We start from the raw sequence: 18823 nt of genomic DNA, 5'->3' as shown, positions 1-18823 counted from the left end.
AAACATTCCAATATCCAAATTATAGGGGTGCCAGAAGGAGAAGAACAACAGCAAGAAATTGAAAACTTATTTGAACAAATAATGAAGGAAATCTTCCCCAATCTGGCAAGAAATAGACTTCCAGGAAGTCCAGGAAGCTCACAGAGTCCCAAAGAAGTTGGACCCAAAGAGGAATACACCAAGGCACATCTTCATTAAGTTACCTAAGATTAAATATAAAGAGAGAATCCTGAAAGAAGCAAGAGGAAAAGAGAGAGTTACCTACAAAGGAGTTCCCAGAAGGCTATCAGCTGATTTCCCAAAAGAAATCTTGCAGGCAAGAATGGGCTGGAAAGAAGTATTTGAAGTCATGAAAGCCAAGACCTACATCCAAGATTACTCTATCCAGCAAAGCTTTTATTTAGAATGGAAGGACAGATAAAGTGCTTCCCAAATAAGGTCAAGTTAAAGGAGTTCATCATCACCAACCCATTAATATATGAAATGTTAAAGGGACTTATCTAAGAAATTGAAGAAGATCGAAAATATGAATAGTAAAATGACAACAAACTCACAACTATCAACAAATGAACCTAAAAGAGAAAAAAAATGAAAACAAAAACTAAGCAAACAATCAGAACAGGAACAGAATCAGAGAAATGGATATCACACAGAGGAATTTCAGTGGGGAGGGGGAAGGGAGGAATAGTTGGGGAAAGGTACAGGGAAGAAGAAGCATAATTAGTAGACATTGAATAAACAGGGAGAGATAAAAAATGGTATAGGAAACAGAGCACTCAAAGAACTTATATGTACAACCCATGGACATGAACTGAGGAGGGGGGAATGCTGGAGGGTTGGGGGGGCAGGGTGGAGGGGTGATAAAAGGGGAAAAATTGCAAAAACTGTAATAGGATAATCAATAAAAAATACTTTAAAAACAAAAGTAAATAAAAATATAAATATAAACAGTAAACAATGTTTATTTTGTAAACAATGTTTTTATGAAAGTTTGATTAAATATTAATAATTTTGTTTGCCAAAAAATAGATGTTTAGCCAGCTTAAGTAAATTATAAATCTTAAAAATAATGATTGGGACCCTGGCTTGCATAGCTCAGTGGATTGAGCATGGGCTGCGAACCAAAGTGTCGCAGGTTCAATTCCCAGTCAGGGTACATGCCTGGGTTGCAGGCCATGACCCCCAGCAACCGCACACTGATGTTTCTCTCTCTCTCTCTCTCTCTCTCTCTCTCTCTCCCCCCCTTTCTAAAAATAAATAAATAAAATCTTTAAAAAATAATAAAAGGTACATTTACCATAAAAAATAATTATTGAAATAAAATACTATTTAGAGATCCTTAATAAGCACCCCATCCATACTTTACTAAAAGTATTTTAAACAGTTTTGCACATTAAAAAAACAATAAGGCAACACAGTGACTAGATTAACAACTGAAGGAGGCAGCCATAGACCCTGGATCCATGGTAGTCTCCAACAGCCTTCCTAAGGCCAGCCTGGGACACCAACTGACATTACCAGAGGCAGATCCAGAAAGAAAAAAGAGTGCACCTGCAAAAAGGCATACAAGATGTGATGGGCAGAATGAGAGTCAGCCAGCCAGAGGGAAGGACCCACCAAAGAACGATCCAACAACAATCCACACCCAATTACAACCAGAGAGCCAACATTATCAGCATAAAGGTCATTCAAATGGCATCAAGTTCAGGAAATCAAGGAAACTACATCACTGAATCCAACAGGTCTCCTACCATAGAAGAACACACCATGAAGAGAGGGAATCAACACAGATAAATCTAAGAAACAAAAACAAACAAGAAGAATAGCTAAAATGGGGAGACAAAGAAACAACCCTCAATCGAAAGGAAAGGAGGAATCCACAGAAAGACTGCTAAATGAAATAGAGGCAAGTAAACTATCAGACACTGAGTTCAAAATAATGTTTATAAGGAAGCTCAATGAGTTCAGTGAGCACCACAAAGAACTACAGGGAAGCTATGAGGAACTCACTGCAAACTACATCAGCATGAAAAAGGACACAGAAACTATCAATAAGAACCAGGAGGAAATGAAGGATACAATTTCTGTGTTGAAGAACACAGAGGAAGGAATTAAAAGCAGGCTAGATGAAGCAGAGGATCAACTCAGCAAGTTGGAGGGCAAGATAAAAAAAAAAAATTCCCAGACAGAGCAACAGAATGAACAGGGTTTAAAGGAGCCACAGAACAATAGGAAACATAATAATATCAACATCATAGGAATACCAGGAGGAGAAGAAGAGGAACAAGGGATGGAAAACCTATTTGAAAAAGTAATGACAGAAAATTTCCCTAACTTGATGAGAGAAAAAGTCATGCAAGTCCAGGAAACACAGAGAATCCCAAACCATATGATTCCAAAGAGGCCCACTCCAAGACATATAATAATATAAATGGCAGAATTTAAAGACAGAGAAAGAATATTAAAGGCACCAGGAGAGAAACAGTAACATATAAGAGAGCCATGATAAGGCTATCAGCTGATGACAGAAACACTACACACCAGAAGGGAATGGCAAGAAATATTCCAACTTATGAAAAGCAAAGTCCTGCGAACAAGACTACTTTACACAGCAAGACTCCCATTAGAAATCAAGAAGAAATGAGGAGTTTCCCAGACAACAGAAGGCTAAAAGAACACATGTCTACCAAACCAGCACTGTAAGGGATGCTAAAGGCACTGCTTTAAAAAGATAAAGAGAGAGAGTGACAGAGAGAGAAGAACACAAGTACAAAGGGAAAAATGGCAATGAATAACTACCTATCAATAATAACCTTAAATGTATATGGATTAAATACTCCAATCAAAAGACACAGGACAGCTGAATGGATAAGAAAACATGACCCCCATATATGCTGCCAACAAGAGAGTCACCTCAGGACAAAAGATCTATACAGACTGAAAGTGAAGGGATAGAAAAAATATTTCAAGGAAACACATGAAAATAAAAGCTAGGGCAGCAATACTTACATCAGACAAAATCAAAACAAAAGCCATAAAGAGACAAAGGAGGACACTATATAATACTTAAAGGAACAAACTATCAAGAAGATATACCCTTGTAAACATTTATGTACCCAACATAGGAATACCAAAATATATAAAGAAAATCTTGGAGGACTTCAAGAAAGATACTGACAGCAACACACTAACAGTAGGAGATTTTAACATCCATTGTCAACAATGGATGGATCTACTTATGAAAAGTAGATTTTAACATCCATTGTCAACAATGGATGGATCTACTTAGCAAAGAATCAACACAGATATTCTGGCAATGAATGACGCACTAGATCAAATAGACTTAATAGAGATATACAGAACCTTTCACCTCATGGAAGCAAAATATACATTCTTTTCAAATGCACATGGAACATAATTAGATAGACCACATGGTAGATCACAAAACAATCCTAAACGAAATCAAGGAAATTGAAATCCTATCAAGCATCTTCTCAGATCACAATGGCTTGAAATTAGAAACCAAGCTCAAGGAAAAAACTCAAAAACACTCCAATTCATAGAGACTGAATAGCATGATATTAAACAATGAATGGGTTAACAATAAGATCAAGGAAGAAATCAAAAAGTTTTTGGAAACAAATGAAAATGAACACACAACAGTTCAAAACCTATGGCACACAACAAAGGCAGTCCTGAGAGGGAAGTTTATAGCAATACAGGCCTACCTAAAAAAGACAGAAACATTTCAAATAAACAGCCTAAACCCACATCTACAGGAATTGGAGGAACAATAAACAAAGCCAAGAGCTAGTAGAAGGGAAGGAAGTAATCAAGATTAGAGCAGAATTAAATGACAGACTAAAAGAACAATTCAAAAGATCAATAAATACAGGAGCTGGTTCTTTGAAAAGATAAACAAAATTGACAAGCCTTTAAGTAGACTCATCAAGAAAAAAAGAGAGAGAACCCAAATAAAATCAGATATGAAAAATGAGATATTAAAACTGATACTACAGAAATAGAAAGGTTTGGAAGAAATTACTACGAACTACATGCTAAGAAATTTGAAAACAGGGGTGAAATGGACAAATTTCTAGAAACATATAATCTTCCAAAACTGAATCAAAAAGAAGCAGAATGCCTGAATAGACAAATAACAATTTGTGAAATTGAAATAATAATCAAAAAACTTCTGGCACATAAAAGCCCCGGACTGGACAAGTTCACAGGTGAATTTTACAAAACATTTAAGGAAGAGCTCATTGCTATCCTTTTCAAACTATTTCAAAAATTTCAGGAAGAGGGAAGATTCCCAAGCTCTATGAGGCCAGTATTATCTTAATTCTAAAACCAGGTAAAGACACAACAATGAAAAACAATGATAGACCAATGTCACTGATGAACACAGATGCCAAAATCCTCAACAAAATATTGGCGAACTGGACAGCAATACATTAAAAGATCATACATCATAATCAAGTGGGATTCATCTCAAGGATGCAAGGATAGTATAACATTTACACATCAATAAACACAATATACCACATAAACAAAATGAAAGACAAAATCACATGATCATATCAATAGATACTGAAAAAGCATTTGATAAAGTACAGCACTCATTTATGATAAAAACACTCAGCAAAGAGGGAATAGAGGGAGCATACCTCAAAATAATAAAGGCTATATAAGAGAAACCTGCAGGCAACATCATATTCAATGGGCAAAAACTAAAAGTTTTACCCCTAAGGTCAGAAACAAGAGAAGGATGTCCACTTTCACCACTTTTATTCAACACTGGAAGTATTGGAAGTATAAGTATTGGAAGTTCTAGCCACAGTGATCAGAAAAATAAAAGCAATAAAAGGCATCCAAATTGGAAAGGAGTAAGTATAACTGTCATTATTTGTAGATGACATACTAGTATACACAGAAAACCCTATAGATTCCACCAAAAAGCTACTCAACCTAATACCATATTTTCCTGTAATGTGCACTTTTTTGCCCAAATTTTTGAGGGAAAAATAAGGATGTGCATTATATATGGGTAGTACCTTAAATACCTTGCATCTGTTCTTGTCTTTTATAATTATTTGTTACATAAAATTTCTTGTACCATAATATATTTACAAATAAATGCTAAAATTATTTTTAATACAGAAAACAAGTATCTAAATATAAATAAATAATTAATTAAATTTAAAAATTAAAATGAAAGATTTTTTTTTCCTGCAAGTCTGGGTCAAATACGTGGGTTTGTGTTATACATGGTAAGAGAATTTGGCAAAAGAGCAGGATACTAACTCAATACTCAGAAACTGACAGCATTTTTGTACACCAACAATGAAATATCAGAAACTAGGAGAAAAAAATCCATTTACTATAGCAACAAGAAAAATAAAGTACCTAAACTTAGCCAAGGAGGTAAAAGTCCTGCACTCAGAAAACCACAGAACACTGATGAAAGAAATCAAGGAAGACACAAACAAAAAGAAGTATATACCATGTTCATGGGTTGGAAGAATCAACATCATTAAAATGCCCATACTATCCAAAGCAATCCATAAATTCAATGCAATCCCTAAATACCAATGACATATTTCACAGAGTTAGAACAAATATTGCAAAAATTTATATGGAACTAAAAATGACCCCAATAGCTTCAGCAGTTTTGAGAAATAAGAACAAAGTAGGTGGGATCACAATACCTGATATCAAACTATACTACAAGATCACTGTAATCAAAACAGTCGGGTACTGGCATTAGAACAGACACATAGACCAATGGAACAGAATAGAGAGCCCAGAAATAAACCCATGTCTTTATGGTCAATTAATACTTGACAAAGGAGGTAGAAGCATAAAATGAAGTAAAAAAACCTCTTCAACAAATGGTATTGGGAGAGCTGGACAGCTACATGCAAAAAAATGAAACTAGGCCACCAATTTACACCACACACCAGAATAAACTCAAGATGGATAAAAGACTTAAACATAAGCTGTGACACCATAAAAGTCCTAGAGGAGAATATAGGCAGGAAACTTTCAGATATCCCACACAGCAATATTTTCACCAATATGACTGCTGGGGCAAGGGAAATAAATGAAAGAGTAAACAAATGGGACTACATCAAATTAAAAAGCTTCTGCATGGCTAAAGAAAACATCATCAAAATGAAATGGTAGCCAACTGTATGAGGAAACTTTTGCCAACAGTATCTCAGACAAGGGATTGATCTCCAAAATATATAAAGAACTCACACAACTCCACACCAGGAAGACAAAACAATCCAATTAAAAAATGGGCAAAGGACCTGAATAGGCACTTCTCCAAGTAAGACATACAAAGGGCTGATAGACCCATGAAAAAATGCTCAATATCACCAGCCATCCGAGAGATGCAAATTAAAACCATAATGAGATACCAGTTCACACCAGTCAGAATGGCCATTATTAACAAATCAACAAACAACAAGTGCCTGTGAGGATGTAGAAAAAAGGGAATCCTAGTGCACTGTTGGTGAGAATACAGACTGGTGCAGCCACTGTGGAATACAGTGTAGAATTTCCTCATAAAACTAAAAATGGACCTGCCTTTTGACCCAGTGATTCCACTTCTGGGATTATACCCTAAGATCCTGAAACACCAATTCAAAAGAACTGATGCACCCCTATGTTCATAGCAGTGTTATTTACAATAGCCAAGTGCTGGAAACAGCCTAAGTGCCCATAAGTAAATGTGTAGATCAAAAACTGTGGTATATTTACACAAGGGAATACTATGAAGCAGAAAGAAAGAACTCCTACCTTTCGTGACAGCATGTGTGGAAATGGAGAGCATTATGTTAAGTAAATAAGCCAGGTGGCGAAAGACAAATACCCTGTGATATAACCTGTAAATGGAACTTAATGAACAAAGCAAAGAAATGAGCAAAACAGAACCAGAGGCATGGAAACAAGGAACAAACTGACAGGGACCAGAGATGTGGGAGGAGGGGTACAAGGGAGGAAAGAAGGGGAAGGGTCTAGTTAAAGAACCAGTATAAATGACCCATGAATGTGGACAACAGGGTGGGAATTGAGTGGGGGGGCAGGGCAGGAAAGAGTAACAAGGGAAAATTGGTACAACTGTAATAAAACAACAATTAAAAAAACACAATAAGGACAGAGAGCAAAATCCCTATTGAAGTCTAAACATGGTAGAGTTTAAAAAGATAGTTTAATTCAAATATGTGTTACATTTGAATTTCTCTCAGGATAGCTACATGGATTTGTGTAGTAATGATTAAAACTATGTGATAAGTATTCTAAGGGGACACAAACAAGAGCATGTAGAATCTCAGAGATCCAGGATCTCTGAGGCCTCATGAAGGAGAGGCTATGTGAATCAGGTCTTAGAAAATGAACAGGAGTTGGCTGGATGAAGGGTGGGGACAGCATTCCAGGGGAAAGCACCAATACATGCAAAAGCATGAAGGTGTGAGAGATCACAATACATTCAACATAGAGCATTAGTCAAGTGGAAACTGGGTTCAGAGATTACAAAAGAACTGAAGGTTGGAAATGCAGACTCAGAAGAAGTTAAATAAATAAGTTTAATACATCAACATAAAAAATAATCACTCAAAAGAAACTTCACAATAAGATGGGCTTCCTCATGGACCCCGAGTGAAATGTTAAAGCAAAATTTGAATATACTTCTATTTATAATAGCACATATTAAAATTTTGAGAAAGAAATATAGGGAAAAAATAGAGTACCTTAAGGTGTCTTGAAACTTCTGGATTAAACAGAGGAGTTTTGATGTAATGAAAAAACAGAGTTGCAATTCTTTTTCTGAGTCCCTCAAGGTTTTCTTGTTTGACGCCTCTCATCATAAGGTCAACCTCTCTGTCAATCAATTCTAGAATTTCCTGGGTCAGTTTACATTCATGTTCCTATATAAGACACAAAATATTCAGTATAGAATTCTAAAAGTCAGTCCGTTTTTGAAATTACCGCACAAAGAAATGAAACTTGAGCCTAGAAGAAATGAAACATCACTGATAGAAGTATAAATTGCCACAACTAATTTGGAAAAAAATGACAGTATCTAGTAGAGTTTAATATATGCATAATCTATAACCCAGAAATTCTACTCTTATGTGCTTAGAGAAACATGCAGTTTGAGTCATTGTTCACAGTAGCCCCAAATTAGAAACAACCAAATAGCCATAAATAAATTGGTAACATAAATAAGTGATAGCTTATTCATATACCAGAATATTATCTAATGTAAGGAAATAAATGAACTACAGTTTCAATAACAGTTTCAATCTTACAAAGTAATGTCAAGCAGAAGAATGAAGGCACAAAATCATGCAAATTATCTGTATGTTACTATAATTCACAATAATTTTAATAAAGTAATGGAAATGAGTGTGTTTGAGTTAGAACACCCAGGTAAGAGTTAAGTGATTAAGGTAGAAGGATTTATAAGTAGTCAAATAGAAGTAAATTGTTCCAGTGCCCGATAGAGGACCATGAGAAACATAGTGTGAATGAGTCAAAAGGTAAAGTCAGTAACAATAAAATAATACTCTTCTGTACTTCTTAACATATATTTGGCATAGCTAATACATGAGTCTGCATCAATGGTCCTTGACCCTGAAGGCACATTAGAAGCACCTGGGGAGATTTTAGCATCACTCTCACACTTGAGCATCTAATCTAACTGCTCTGAAGTGGGGCCTAGATACTATTCCTAATCATTTATTCTCATAATTTATCTGTATGTGTGTGGGTTTGTCTGTCTGTCATTCTCTTTGACTCTCTCTTTTTTAAGCACTCCAGATAATTTGAATGTGTACTCAGGTTTAAAATTCACTGGTCTTTATTAGTAATTGTCATCAAAATAATACCTGTTATTTATTAAGGGCTCCCTATTTGTAAGCACTGAGACATATAGATATTTTTATTTGATATTGCATATGTATGCACACATATTTATATCCTCAAAGCAACTAATTTTATAAATTAATTGAAACTGATTTTCAGAAATATTAAATTACTTATTTAAGGTTGCACAGCCATAAGTGAATACATGTGGATTAACTGCTTAAATATACTGTTTAGGAGATGCACAATTTATCTTTTATGAGCCACCTTTGGCCTTTTAAATAACCAGATAATGGTCATGATTATGTCAGATCAGAATATTCCTACCACATTCCCTGCCTGCACTCTCTTTTTTCCAAGTGGTCTTTTTACTGCTCTCTATAGATATCATGCTTATGTTCCATCTCTGGATCTTCTGTTCTCCCTCACTTCCTAACCATCTCCATATTCCAACACTAGTCACTACACAAACATATTTGGAAGGGTAGTCCAGGACAAAGGCACTCAATGTCTCTGCTCTCAAGATGGGCAGAAATGCAAGAGACCTATGGTGGCTTGTCTCCCAACAAGAACCATTGTACTCATTTACTTCTTAAAACTTCATGTGTTTTGCTCTTGTTTCTTAAGAGAATGAGAGTTCTATGCAATTATGAAGCAAAGAACCCACATGAGGTATCTAAGAGTTACACTCATGAAATTCCCAGATTGTAATCATAAGATTCTCATAGATAGATCTATATATGACTGACAATTTTTCAGTTGTTATTTACAGTGAGCTGCTGATTATCATTTGGATAGCTGTATCTATATGCTCTAGCAATGTGGCTCCTACTGATGACCAAAATAGATGCACCATGCAGTTACCCAATCTACTGCCTATGTGCAAACTTGATAACAGTTATCACAGACAATAATTCAGAGACAACTTATATCTTTATGCCATAAACTGAAAGTGGCATCTGGCAAGTGTCTAAATTTAGTGAACTCAAAATATTTTTTAGAAGCCAAATATTTTTAGCTGAATTGCCCACTTAACTTACCTATATTGACAATAACATATGTCCAATATTGCCTTCAATTTGAGCTATAAGATATCAGAGCTATACCAGTGGTCCTAATGATACTTGGATTTTCCTCCTTTAATTAGGGATACAGAAGACATTCATTATAGTGAATGCTATGATGTGCTATCTGGATTACCCCCACTGCAGAACCAAAGCACTCAGTCTCCCAGCTGCTGATAGAGCTGGCGGCTGGCAACTCTCAGCTGAGCCTCTCTCCAGATTGCCTTCAGCTAAAGAAAGCCCTACTGGCTGATAAGTAGCTGCCATCAATTTAAAAGAACTTCCTCATTCAAGGTCATGCTTTCTTTCCTAGAATACCCTGAAAGAAATGACTAATCAGTGTGGGGGAATAAAGGCCCAGCACCCTGAATGAAGGTATGTGGGAATAAAAACAACTAAATACCCTGGCTGGCATAGCTCAGTGGATTGAGCGCTGACTGAGAACCAAAGTGTTGCAGGTTTGATTCCCAGTCAGGGTACATGCCTGGGTTGCAGGCCATGACCCCCAGCAACCACACACTGATGTTTCTCTCTCTCTCTCTCTTTTTCTCTCTCTCTCTCTCCTTCCCTTCCCTCTTTAAAAATAAATAAATAAATAAATAAAATCTTTAAAAAAAGCACCACCACCAACAACAACTAAATCAATCAATCAATAAATAAAAGGAATCCTTACCACGTCCAGGTCACAAAGGGTCCACTGGGTTCAGAGACCCACCCAGTGTTCATTTCCCTAATCCTTAAATAGATCATTGGAGTGGAATGCTTGGTAGTTGCCAAGGCCACCCTTTCTCTTGACTTCTGGAGCTAATGTGATAGGGAAGACTAAGTAGAAGCCCCTGAAATTGCTCTACCCTGTAAACCAAGAGGGAGGAAGTATAATTGGCTCCACTTACTACTTGGGGAATTTTTGCTTTCTGTTCCTGCAACTCTGCACTCTTGAAAGTTAGAAGTCTTAATTCCTGGAGGGAAAATGCTTCTAGCAGTGGACACAGCAAGAGTCCTATTAAACGTTAAACTACATCTAATGCCTGGGTTCCTTAGGCCAAATGACCTGGGACAAGGAAAGTGCTACATGTCTGTAAAGGTGACCAACCTTGGTCTTTCAAAGGCAGTAGGGCTGTTATTATCTAATAGGGACAAGGAAGAATATTTTTGGCACCCAGGTTATGGGCATTTCTTGGTACACCCTTGCCTAATTCTGACAATAAATGGAAGTCTAGTAGCCCCAGTCTGAAAAGAACATTGTAATCTATAGTCTAGATCTCTCAAGGTGTGGGTCACCCCAACAGGTAGGCTACCTAGATCAGTAAAGGTGCCACTTGAGGGTGGGAAAATCTAAAATAGGTAGCAGAGGAAAGGGACAAGTGTATATGTCACAGCCTTAAGGACAATGACAATAGGAGCTGTAGGTACTTCATCCACCTTGCTCTTACAATTTTCTCCAGGAAAAAAGGGCCTACCCCAATGCAGAGGAGCTGCTCCCAAAACTTAAAACATGAAGCCAGTGGGTCCAAACAGCAGTATGTGCAGTGTATGCTGTGCTCACACCTGCAATGGCCATGCCCCCCCCTCCCCCCACTACTGGTTTACTGATGACTGACACTCTCAACAGAGTCCCTTTCTGAGAACTGCTTTCTGGTAAAGACAGATGCCTCATTCAAAGTCACATTTAAGGATGAGTGCAGTAAATAGCATTATAAAGCGTCACCTCCCCTCTATCCCCTTCCCTTCTTGGACACTGATGGAAAAGACCAGCAGAGAGGGTTAGACCTCAAGGTACCCAGGAAACTAACACATTCCCAAAACCCTGATCACTCAAGCCCAACCCGGACTGTTCAGAGGGAGGTTCACTGGACTCCAACCATGCGCAGGCTGGACAGCAAATGTGAGCTTCCCTGAGGGCTTTGTTCGCTAGACTCTTAAACACTGACTGCTTTGACATGAGTGCTTGTTTTGGTGATGCGTAGTCAGTGCACCGATATGTTCACAACCTGGAATCATGGTAATAGAGTGTTTCAGTTTTTTTAAACTGTTCAGAAAAAAGTCACTTAAGTTACAAATATAAGATTAAAGTGAAAATGAAACAAAACAATGTCACACTTCTTTCCTGGGGGGGGGGGGGGCACATTTGGTAAATGGGCAGTGTGGGAGTGAAACTCCAGCCCCCGCCTCAACTCAGGACAACTGAGAAGTCTGCAGTCCCAGAGGTCCTTGTGAGGCTGGCTGAAATCATTGCTGAGACTGCACCAGAGTTTAATTTTTCTTTTTTCCAAAAAAGAGAAACAATCTGCTTTCTCTATTTCCTCATAAGAGTTACTCCTAAGAGCACTCTCCAACTTCCTGCACACAAAATCCCAGCATTTCTTGGTAACCTGACCTGTGACAGCTGCTTCATTTTCATTAAAAGCAGGACTAAAACATAGAAAATCAATAATTGAGGAAAAAAAGACAAAAATGCTTACACTGATGCTGCTTAAAGTTGCTAAAAATAAAATTTTTGTCAAAATATATAGATAGTAGTTGCTGTTTTATTGACTGAGTATTAATCCCATGTAATATATTTGCATATATTTGTTTTACTGCATATATAAAATATATTTACATTCAGAATATTCATTGTGTATATTTACATTTATGTCATAATATATACCTTGAGAACTTTTAGATATATAAATGCATAAATCATATCCTCCCCAAATTATACCAAAACAATAATATAGTTGACAAAATAAAATGTACATAAACATTTATTAATCATCTTTGTAATCACCTAATACAAACATCTTGCTTATTTTAGTATATAAGTTTTTATTGATAGTGATATGGATAACCCAAAAGTAAGAGAAAGGTAACATACCTTCACAGTATGTTTAAGTGTTAACAGTACATCCAGCCTCTCATCTTGAGAGAGATTTTTTAGAATAATGCATTTATAGATGTTCTGTAGCTCTCTGGCTCTGATAGTGAACTGTGTATCCATCTCAATTATTTTGCTGTCTGATCTTCTCCATTTCTTTGGAGCTGAACACTTAAAAATAATGTTTATAATTATCAGTTAGTTAAAGGCTAAAAAATAATTTTGTTCCTTCTGATAAAAGTTTTACTTTAATATCATGTGCTTTATAAATAAAAGTATCACTAAAATGTAAGAAAATTAATTGAAAAATTTATACAGTATGGGAGAGTAATGCATTTGAGGGAAAACGAAATATGAGAGTTCTTCAGTATATAAAATATAGACACATTTACAGGATTCAGAATTTGCTAATTTGTACTAGTTAGTATGTTGAATGGCTTGAAGGGCACATGAAATAACTCATTACCCTCTTGGGAAAAAGCATGCTATTTAGAATGCTTTTAAAAGTTATCTGCTTGGTTTAATTATAGTGAGTTGTAGAAATGTGTCTTGATCATGCTTTGCCAATTGAAGACAACATTTGTGGAGTAATTGTTACGATCCTCAATGTGTTAAGCCTAAAGATATAAAGAACTGTGTGAGTTATAGTTCTGTTTCCTAGATTAATCAATCTATAACAAGTTCATAGTTCTTCACACAGCAGATGTCCAAAGGGAAACAGCTTTATTTAGCTATCTTAGCAGTGCTGTGGTCCCCGCCTCCCTGAAGATGGCTAAGATTCTCACTTTCTATTTCCAAATCGGGCATGGTACCTCGCAACTAGCCCACCTCCTGAACCGAGGGTTAAAAATAGAGTTCACTTGCCCTGAAGCTCCTCTCAGTACTTCCAGGTTAAGAATTCAGAGACAGAGACAGGAGGTGGAACAAGTGCTCTGCAGACTTGGGACATCAACAGTCTCTGATGACGATGATTAGTCTGTGCTTGCCACTGCTTCTGTTCCCTCCTGTGAGGGGCATTCACCAGGAAACTTCCCCATGAAAACTCACAGTCTGTTTGCTCTCCTACTTTATAGTATAAAGCTGCCTAGTTTCTTTCAAACAAGGCTATGTTATCATGATTATTAACTGTTCAAATATTGGAGGCTGTCTGGTAATTCCTTTGGAGAGCTGTAGTTCAATTCACACCATATTTACAACCATTTAAATCTTAGATTTGATTTCATTTAAAGTTTAAGTAGAAGACCATGCATTGGGACAAATCATCAAGACTGTAGACTAGCCAAATAAAGAAGTAAGGTAAAGATGTATTTGGAATGACAATATTATGAGGAATTTTTAGTTAGGCATCAATTTACCTTGAATTTTTTTATATTTCATATTAGCCAAACTATACTGAGAACTACAAAGTAAACTTGAAAAGCAACTACATTTCATATGCTTTCAAAGTACTGGTATCATTTTCTAAGGAAAGCCAAAGTGAATCAGAAACTTTAGATTCTTAGTCCTAGTTTTAATTTAGCAAGTGAGAAGCCCTATAATTAATTCATATTTTAGAGCATAAATCTAATATTAAATAATGTAATGTTATTGGGCTGACAGAATTAAAATTTATTAAGAATTATAAAACAGAAAAATAGCTCAATAATAGTGTTTTATCATTTAATAATTATCACTTAGAAATAAAAAAAATTGTTTTAAATTGACCACAGCCATGTTTGGGGTGGGCCTCAGAATGTTATTGAAATTTAATGCTTGTTTCAAAGCTCTTTTTAAAAGTTTTAAGGAACAGCAATCTTAAGCTAAGTTTGTACTACAATATTCAAAAGTCTAATTTTGCATGCAGTTTTCCTCAGACTTGGCTCTATTAAATGTACCATTAGGTACCTACTACATAAAATACTATCCTGATTTCAAGAGCTTTCAGATCTAATGGGATGTAAAGATAAGAAAATAAGTAACAAAGAATGGTAATTATGCTTGCTGATTGCAGGTAAATAGGTAACTACAGGTTGCTATGAAGCATTTAACTGGTGAAAAAAATAGTATCTAAGGTGAAACCTGAAGAAAAACTGGGAGTTAGCCAGAGGAAAGAAAACTGAGTGATACAAAGAACCCTAGATTTGAAGTTCAAGTTCCTTAATGTTAGCACTGAGAAGGTATTAAAAATCCATTGGCAAAGCTTTTTTATACTAGGATTTATTTCTACCACTGATAATTTGGTCTCCAAATCTAGGCTTCTTTAATTTCAGGACTTAAGATTTTTTTTTTACTGTGATGCAGGAAAATGTCAACTTTGTTGATTTTTCTTTCCTATTTCCTCTTTGAATGCTTTGATGCACAGCAAACTTGTTCTTAAATTGATTCAGAAAACAGGAACATCACAGAGACAGCACAGGGTCTGGAGGAGGGACACAGAAGAGCTGCAGGAAGACGTATTTCAGGGAAGGAAAGGTGGAGAGATGACACAAATCTTGAGAGCCCCAGGCTTCCACAGAAGAGAAGAAACAGCTGCACGGAGAAAGGAGGGCTTTTCTTCCTTCTAAATTAATACTCAAGTCCCTGAGGGCACAAATTAAGAATAATCGTGACCCACCCAAAGCTACTGGGCACTGATCAACTTTTCTTTTCCATAGCAAAAGGGTTTTGTTCATCCACAGAGGACACCCCTGTGTAGTGTGGTGCTCAGAGAGAGACAAGAGTCTGTTGATTTTTCTGTCCCATCAGGTGTTGGCCACCTGAGTACTGCGAAGAAACATTCAAATGACACAGCTAACACAGGTTGCAGTTTATCAGTTTGTGATTATGAGAAGTGGTATGCAAATCAAAGAGAAGCAAAGAAATAAATGACCTTGAGTCTAGAGAAGTCTCTTACAAAAACGCAAGTGGTCTCTTTATACAGTTGGGTAAAAAGCACCAAGATATATTAGAAACTGGCTGATCATTTTTTGTTCGGATTTCTTGACTTGAATTTCTTCATCTCTGTGAACTTGTTGAGTTTTTAACATTTGATAACTAGTGGAAGTCAATGTTTGTTGTGTGAAGAGTGTAAATTATTGAACTAATGCTTTAAAAAATCTTTGGATTAATTCTCTTAAGAAGAATGAAGGTTTAGTATAGAATGAATAATTGACTGGTTCAAAGCCTTGACTGGACTAATTTAAAATCGTATTATTCAATATTCAGAGAAATTTTATGTTCAGGATAAAAAGATATAAAACATTAGTTCAATAATTAACATATTATTTAGATTCAACCAAAACCACAACATAGAACTTTATTCTCCAAAGTTAAGTATAATAAAGAAAATGTTCTCTTTCCATATCTATGAATTATGGTGCAAAATGTGGATCTTAAAACTGTATCATGGCTCCAGTTGTTAGTTTTGACATTTGAAAAACTCTAACCTTGTCTAACTTCAGGAATTCATTAAAAGATATTTTTCTTTAGCAACCAAAAGAACTGCAGGTTAATAAATCACTTCAAGTTTTATGAACTCAACACTGAGCCTGAATATCAGAGACAATATTAGGCATTGGGGCGCTGAGGTGATAAGGTGGACAGACAGAAAGAAGAGTAGACATTGTACAAAGAGTTGCAAAAAAAGCTTACTATAAAATCTATCAACTGTTTTGTATGATGTTTACTATGGTATCATATACAAAAAGATGATTAAAATGATTTTGTATTCAAATAACAAAAACTTTATAATTTACCCTAACAGGTTAAAAGCAGGCCCAAAACCACAAGTAGTCAATATTTCTGAAGACTGCACTAACTAGGTTGTGTAATGGGCTGTGGATTGACCTTGAGTGTAGCTGCTCCATTCTGTGGTTGTGCTTTTCTTGTCCTATACACTTTGGTCAAAACTGAGGCAAAATTCCCTTGTATCAGCCAAAATGTTCATTTCCTCTAAGTCTTAGACTGGGGATTGGTGAGATTAACTGGCTTATCAACTGAGGTGACTGTAGATTTAGAACTACAATTCTAAAACCTATGACCTACAAAAAAACCCCATGGCCCTTGATATCTACAAGTCCTTTTGCATAACTTTTCCACCCTTCCTTGACTCTTCTGGTCTTGCATCTTTGTGTGCAGCCCTGAATCAGTCTGGACATTAAGACCTGGTCATTTCTCGCAACCCTTTTCCTCTTACCAAAAAAATATCATCTTGCATTTAATATTTCATTTATTTAGTAATATAACTTAAGAAGTCACAAGAAGCCACATTGTACTCCATTACTTTCCAAATGTCTTTTCACTCTCTTTTTCTCCTAGTGATTAAAAAAACCCCTCCATTTTACTGGCAGAAAACCATTCTGCCTACACTGAGGATCCTTCAGGATCTCAGACTCAACTGTAACAACTTATCAGTTATTCATAAGAAACAAACAAAAAAAATTTCCTTCCTAATAGTAATTTTTGTGTTCAAATTTTCCAGATCTCATCTTTTTTGTTGTTGCTGTTGGACCTTATGTTAGAGTGATATAATTCATAGGAAAGAGTAATGGTCTTCAATTGGCTCCAGAGTCACTTCTATATGTTGGAACTTAATCTACTTTGGACTCTTTATAATTCAAAAATGTTTAGTACTGGAGTAGGAATAGAGGGCAGGATAAAAAGGCACAGGAATAACAGACATTGTAAAAGTATTTACAAGCAGAATTTAAAATGGTTTATAGGAAACAAAGCAGCAGAGGCAGCACGAGTGGGAAATCCTATAGAAGGTGTAGCGCATCTTCCCTGTCATTGGCAGCTCAGAGGCTTCCTGCACCATCAAACACTCTCCTGCTCGGGTCCATGCTGTCCTCCTTGGTAAGGTTAACTATCAGCCACATAATGAATGCAGGTCCCAGTGATGAAATTGGTTTCAACATAAAACAACTTGCTAAAGGAGTAAATTTGTTTAAACTATGAATCTGGAGACATATGAACATGATGGCTTCAATACAGTAGACTCATCTTTTCTCAAATGAAGATATTCAAGAATTTGAAATGACAGTATCTACATTGTGTAACTTCTTGATAATATCTGAAATATGAAATTATATAACAAAATTTCTGTCCCTCATTTTTCCTCCCCGCCTTCTTTCACAAGAATTTATATATACCCTGTGATAAGCTCTGTGCTGAGATACAAGGGTACAGAGATAATAATAGCTCTTGCCTTCAGAAGCTCAGAATCTAGGAAGGATTCAGACATCTAAATAGATATAATAAAAACTGAGTATGATGTACTAAGAGAGAAGTGAGATAGTCTCTTGAAAGCATATAGTGCAGGCTAAAGTAGGAGGATAAGTGGATCCTTTCTGGAACAAAGGGTGACTAAGCTTGTTTGAAGGGTGAGTAACTGGCTACTGAGGCAGAAAGGAAAGGGTGTTCCAAGTAGAGGTAAGACCAGATGTAAAAGCATCAAGAGCACATGATCTTTCCGAGGATGTACAAGTAGGAAGGGAGCACGGCTGCAGCAGTGTAGCCGTAGTGTGCAAGGAGACAACAGTGGGGTGGGGCAGGTGTTCTGAGAACCAATTATGAAAATGCTTGTTCCATGAGGGCAGTGAGGAGGGGCAGGGGCAGGTGGTATTTAATGAGGTCACTGTGGCAGTGGCAGCAGTATGGAGGAGGGAATTGAGAAGTGAGACTGGAGACCAAGAGCCTAATTTGGAGATATAAAAGTAATCCAGGTGAGGAGGACACCCAGACTTATTTAAATCAATGTCAAGCTCACACATACAAGATAAGCCCTTTCTCATGACAGCCTTCCAGGGGAGAAAGGGAGCAAGAGAGAGGAGCTGCCCATTGCAAATCCTCAGAAGCCTCCCCTCTTTGCAGGTTCCAGTAGGGCCACAAGGCATTCCAACAAGACGCAGATTAGCTGCAGTTCGTGTCTTTGCCTACAAGGTCTATGTGGCTACATGTGAAGCATCAGAGTACCATGACAGAACTTCTTCCTCACAGGCAGTAGCAGTGGGTTTGGAAATGAAGAGGCAAAGAATTGAAGAGATTGTTAAAGTAATAGAACAAA

General features: G+C 36.6%; 1 protein-coding gene across 1 annotated transcript in view; it reads right to left on the bottom strand.

Annotated features, from left to right (window-relative positions):
- IQUB (IQ motif and ubiquitin domain containing) overlaps positions 1-18823 on the bottom strand; it is an 83050-nt gene that overhangs the window by 11449 nt on the left and 52778 nt on the right. The window contains exons 9-10 of the mRNA XM_045847846.1: positions 12802-12972; positions 7764-7940 (exon numbers count right to left, since the gene is read on the bottom strand). Coding sequence (XP_045703802.1) covers positions 7764-7940; positions 12802-12972 — 348 coding nt within the window. The remainder of the gene's footprint in view (positions 1-7763; positions 7941-12801; positions 12973-18823) is intronic.

The sequence above is a fragment of the Phyllostomus hastatus genome, unplaced genomic scaffold (genome assembly GCF_019186645.2).
Source record: "Phyllostomus hastatus isolate PE091 unplaced genomic scaffold, TTU_PhHast_1.1 phas_contig_118, whole genome shotgun sequence".
Lineage (NCBI taxonomy): Eukaryota > Metazoa > Chordata > Mammalia > Chiroptera > Phyllostomidae > Phyllostomus > Phyllostomus hastatus.
The sequence above is the reverse complement of the archived record's forward strand: the minus strand, read 5'-3'. Positions and strand labels throughout refer to the sequence as shown.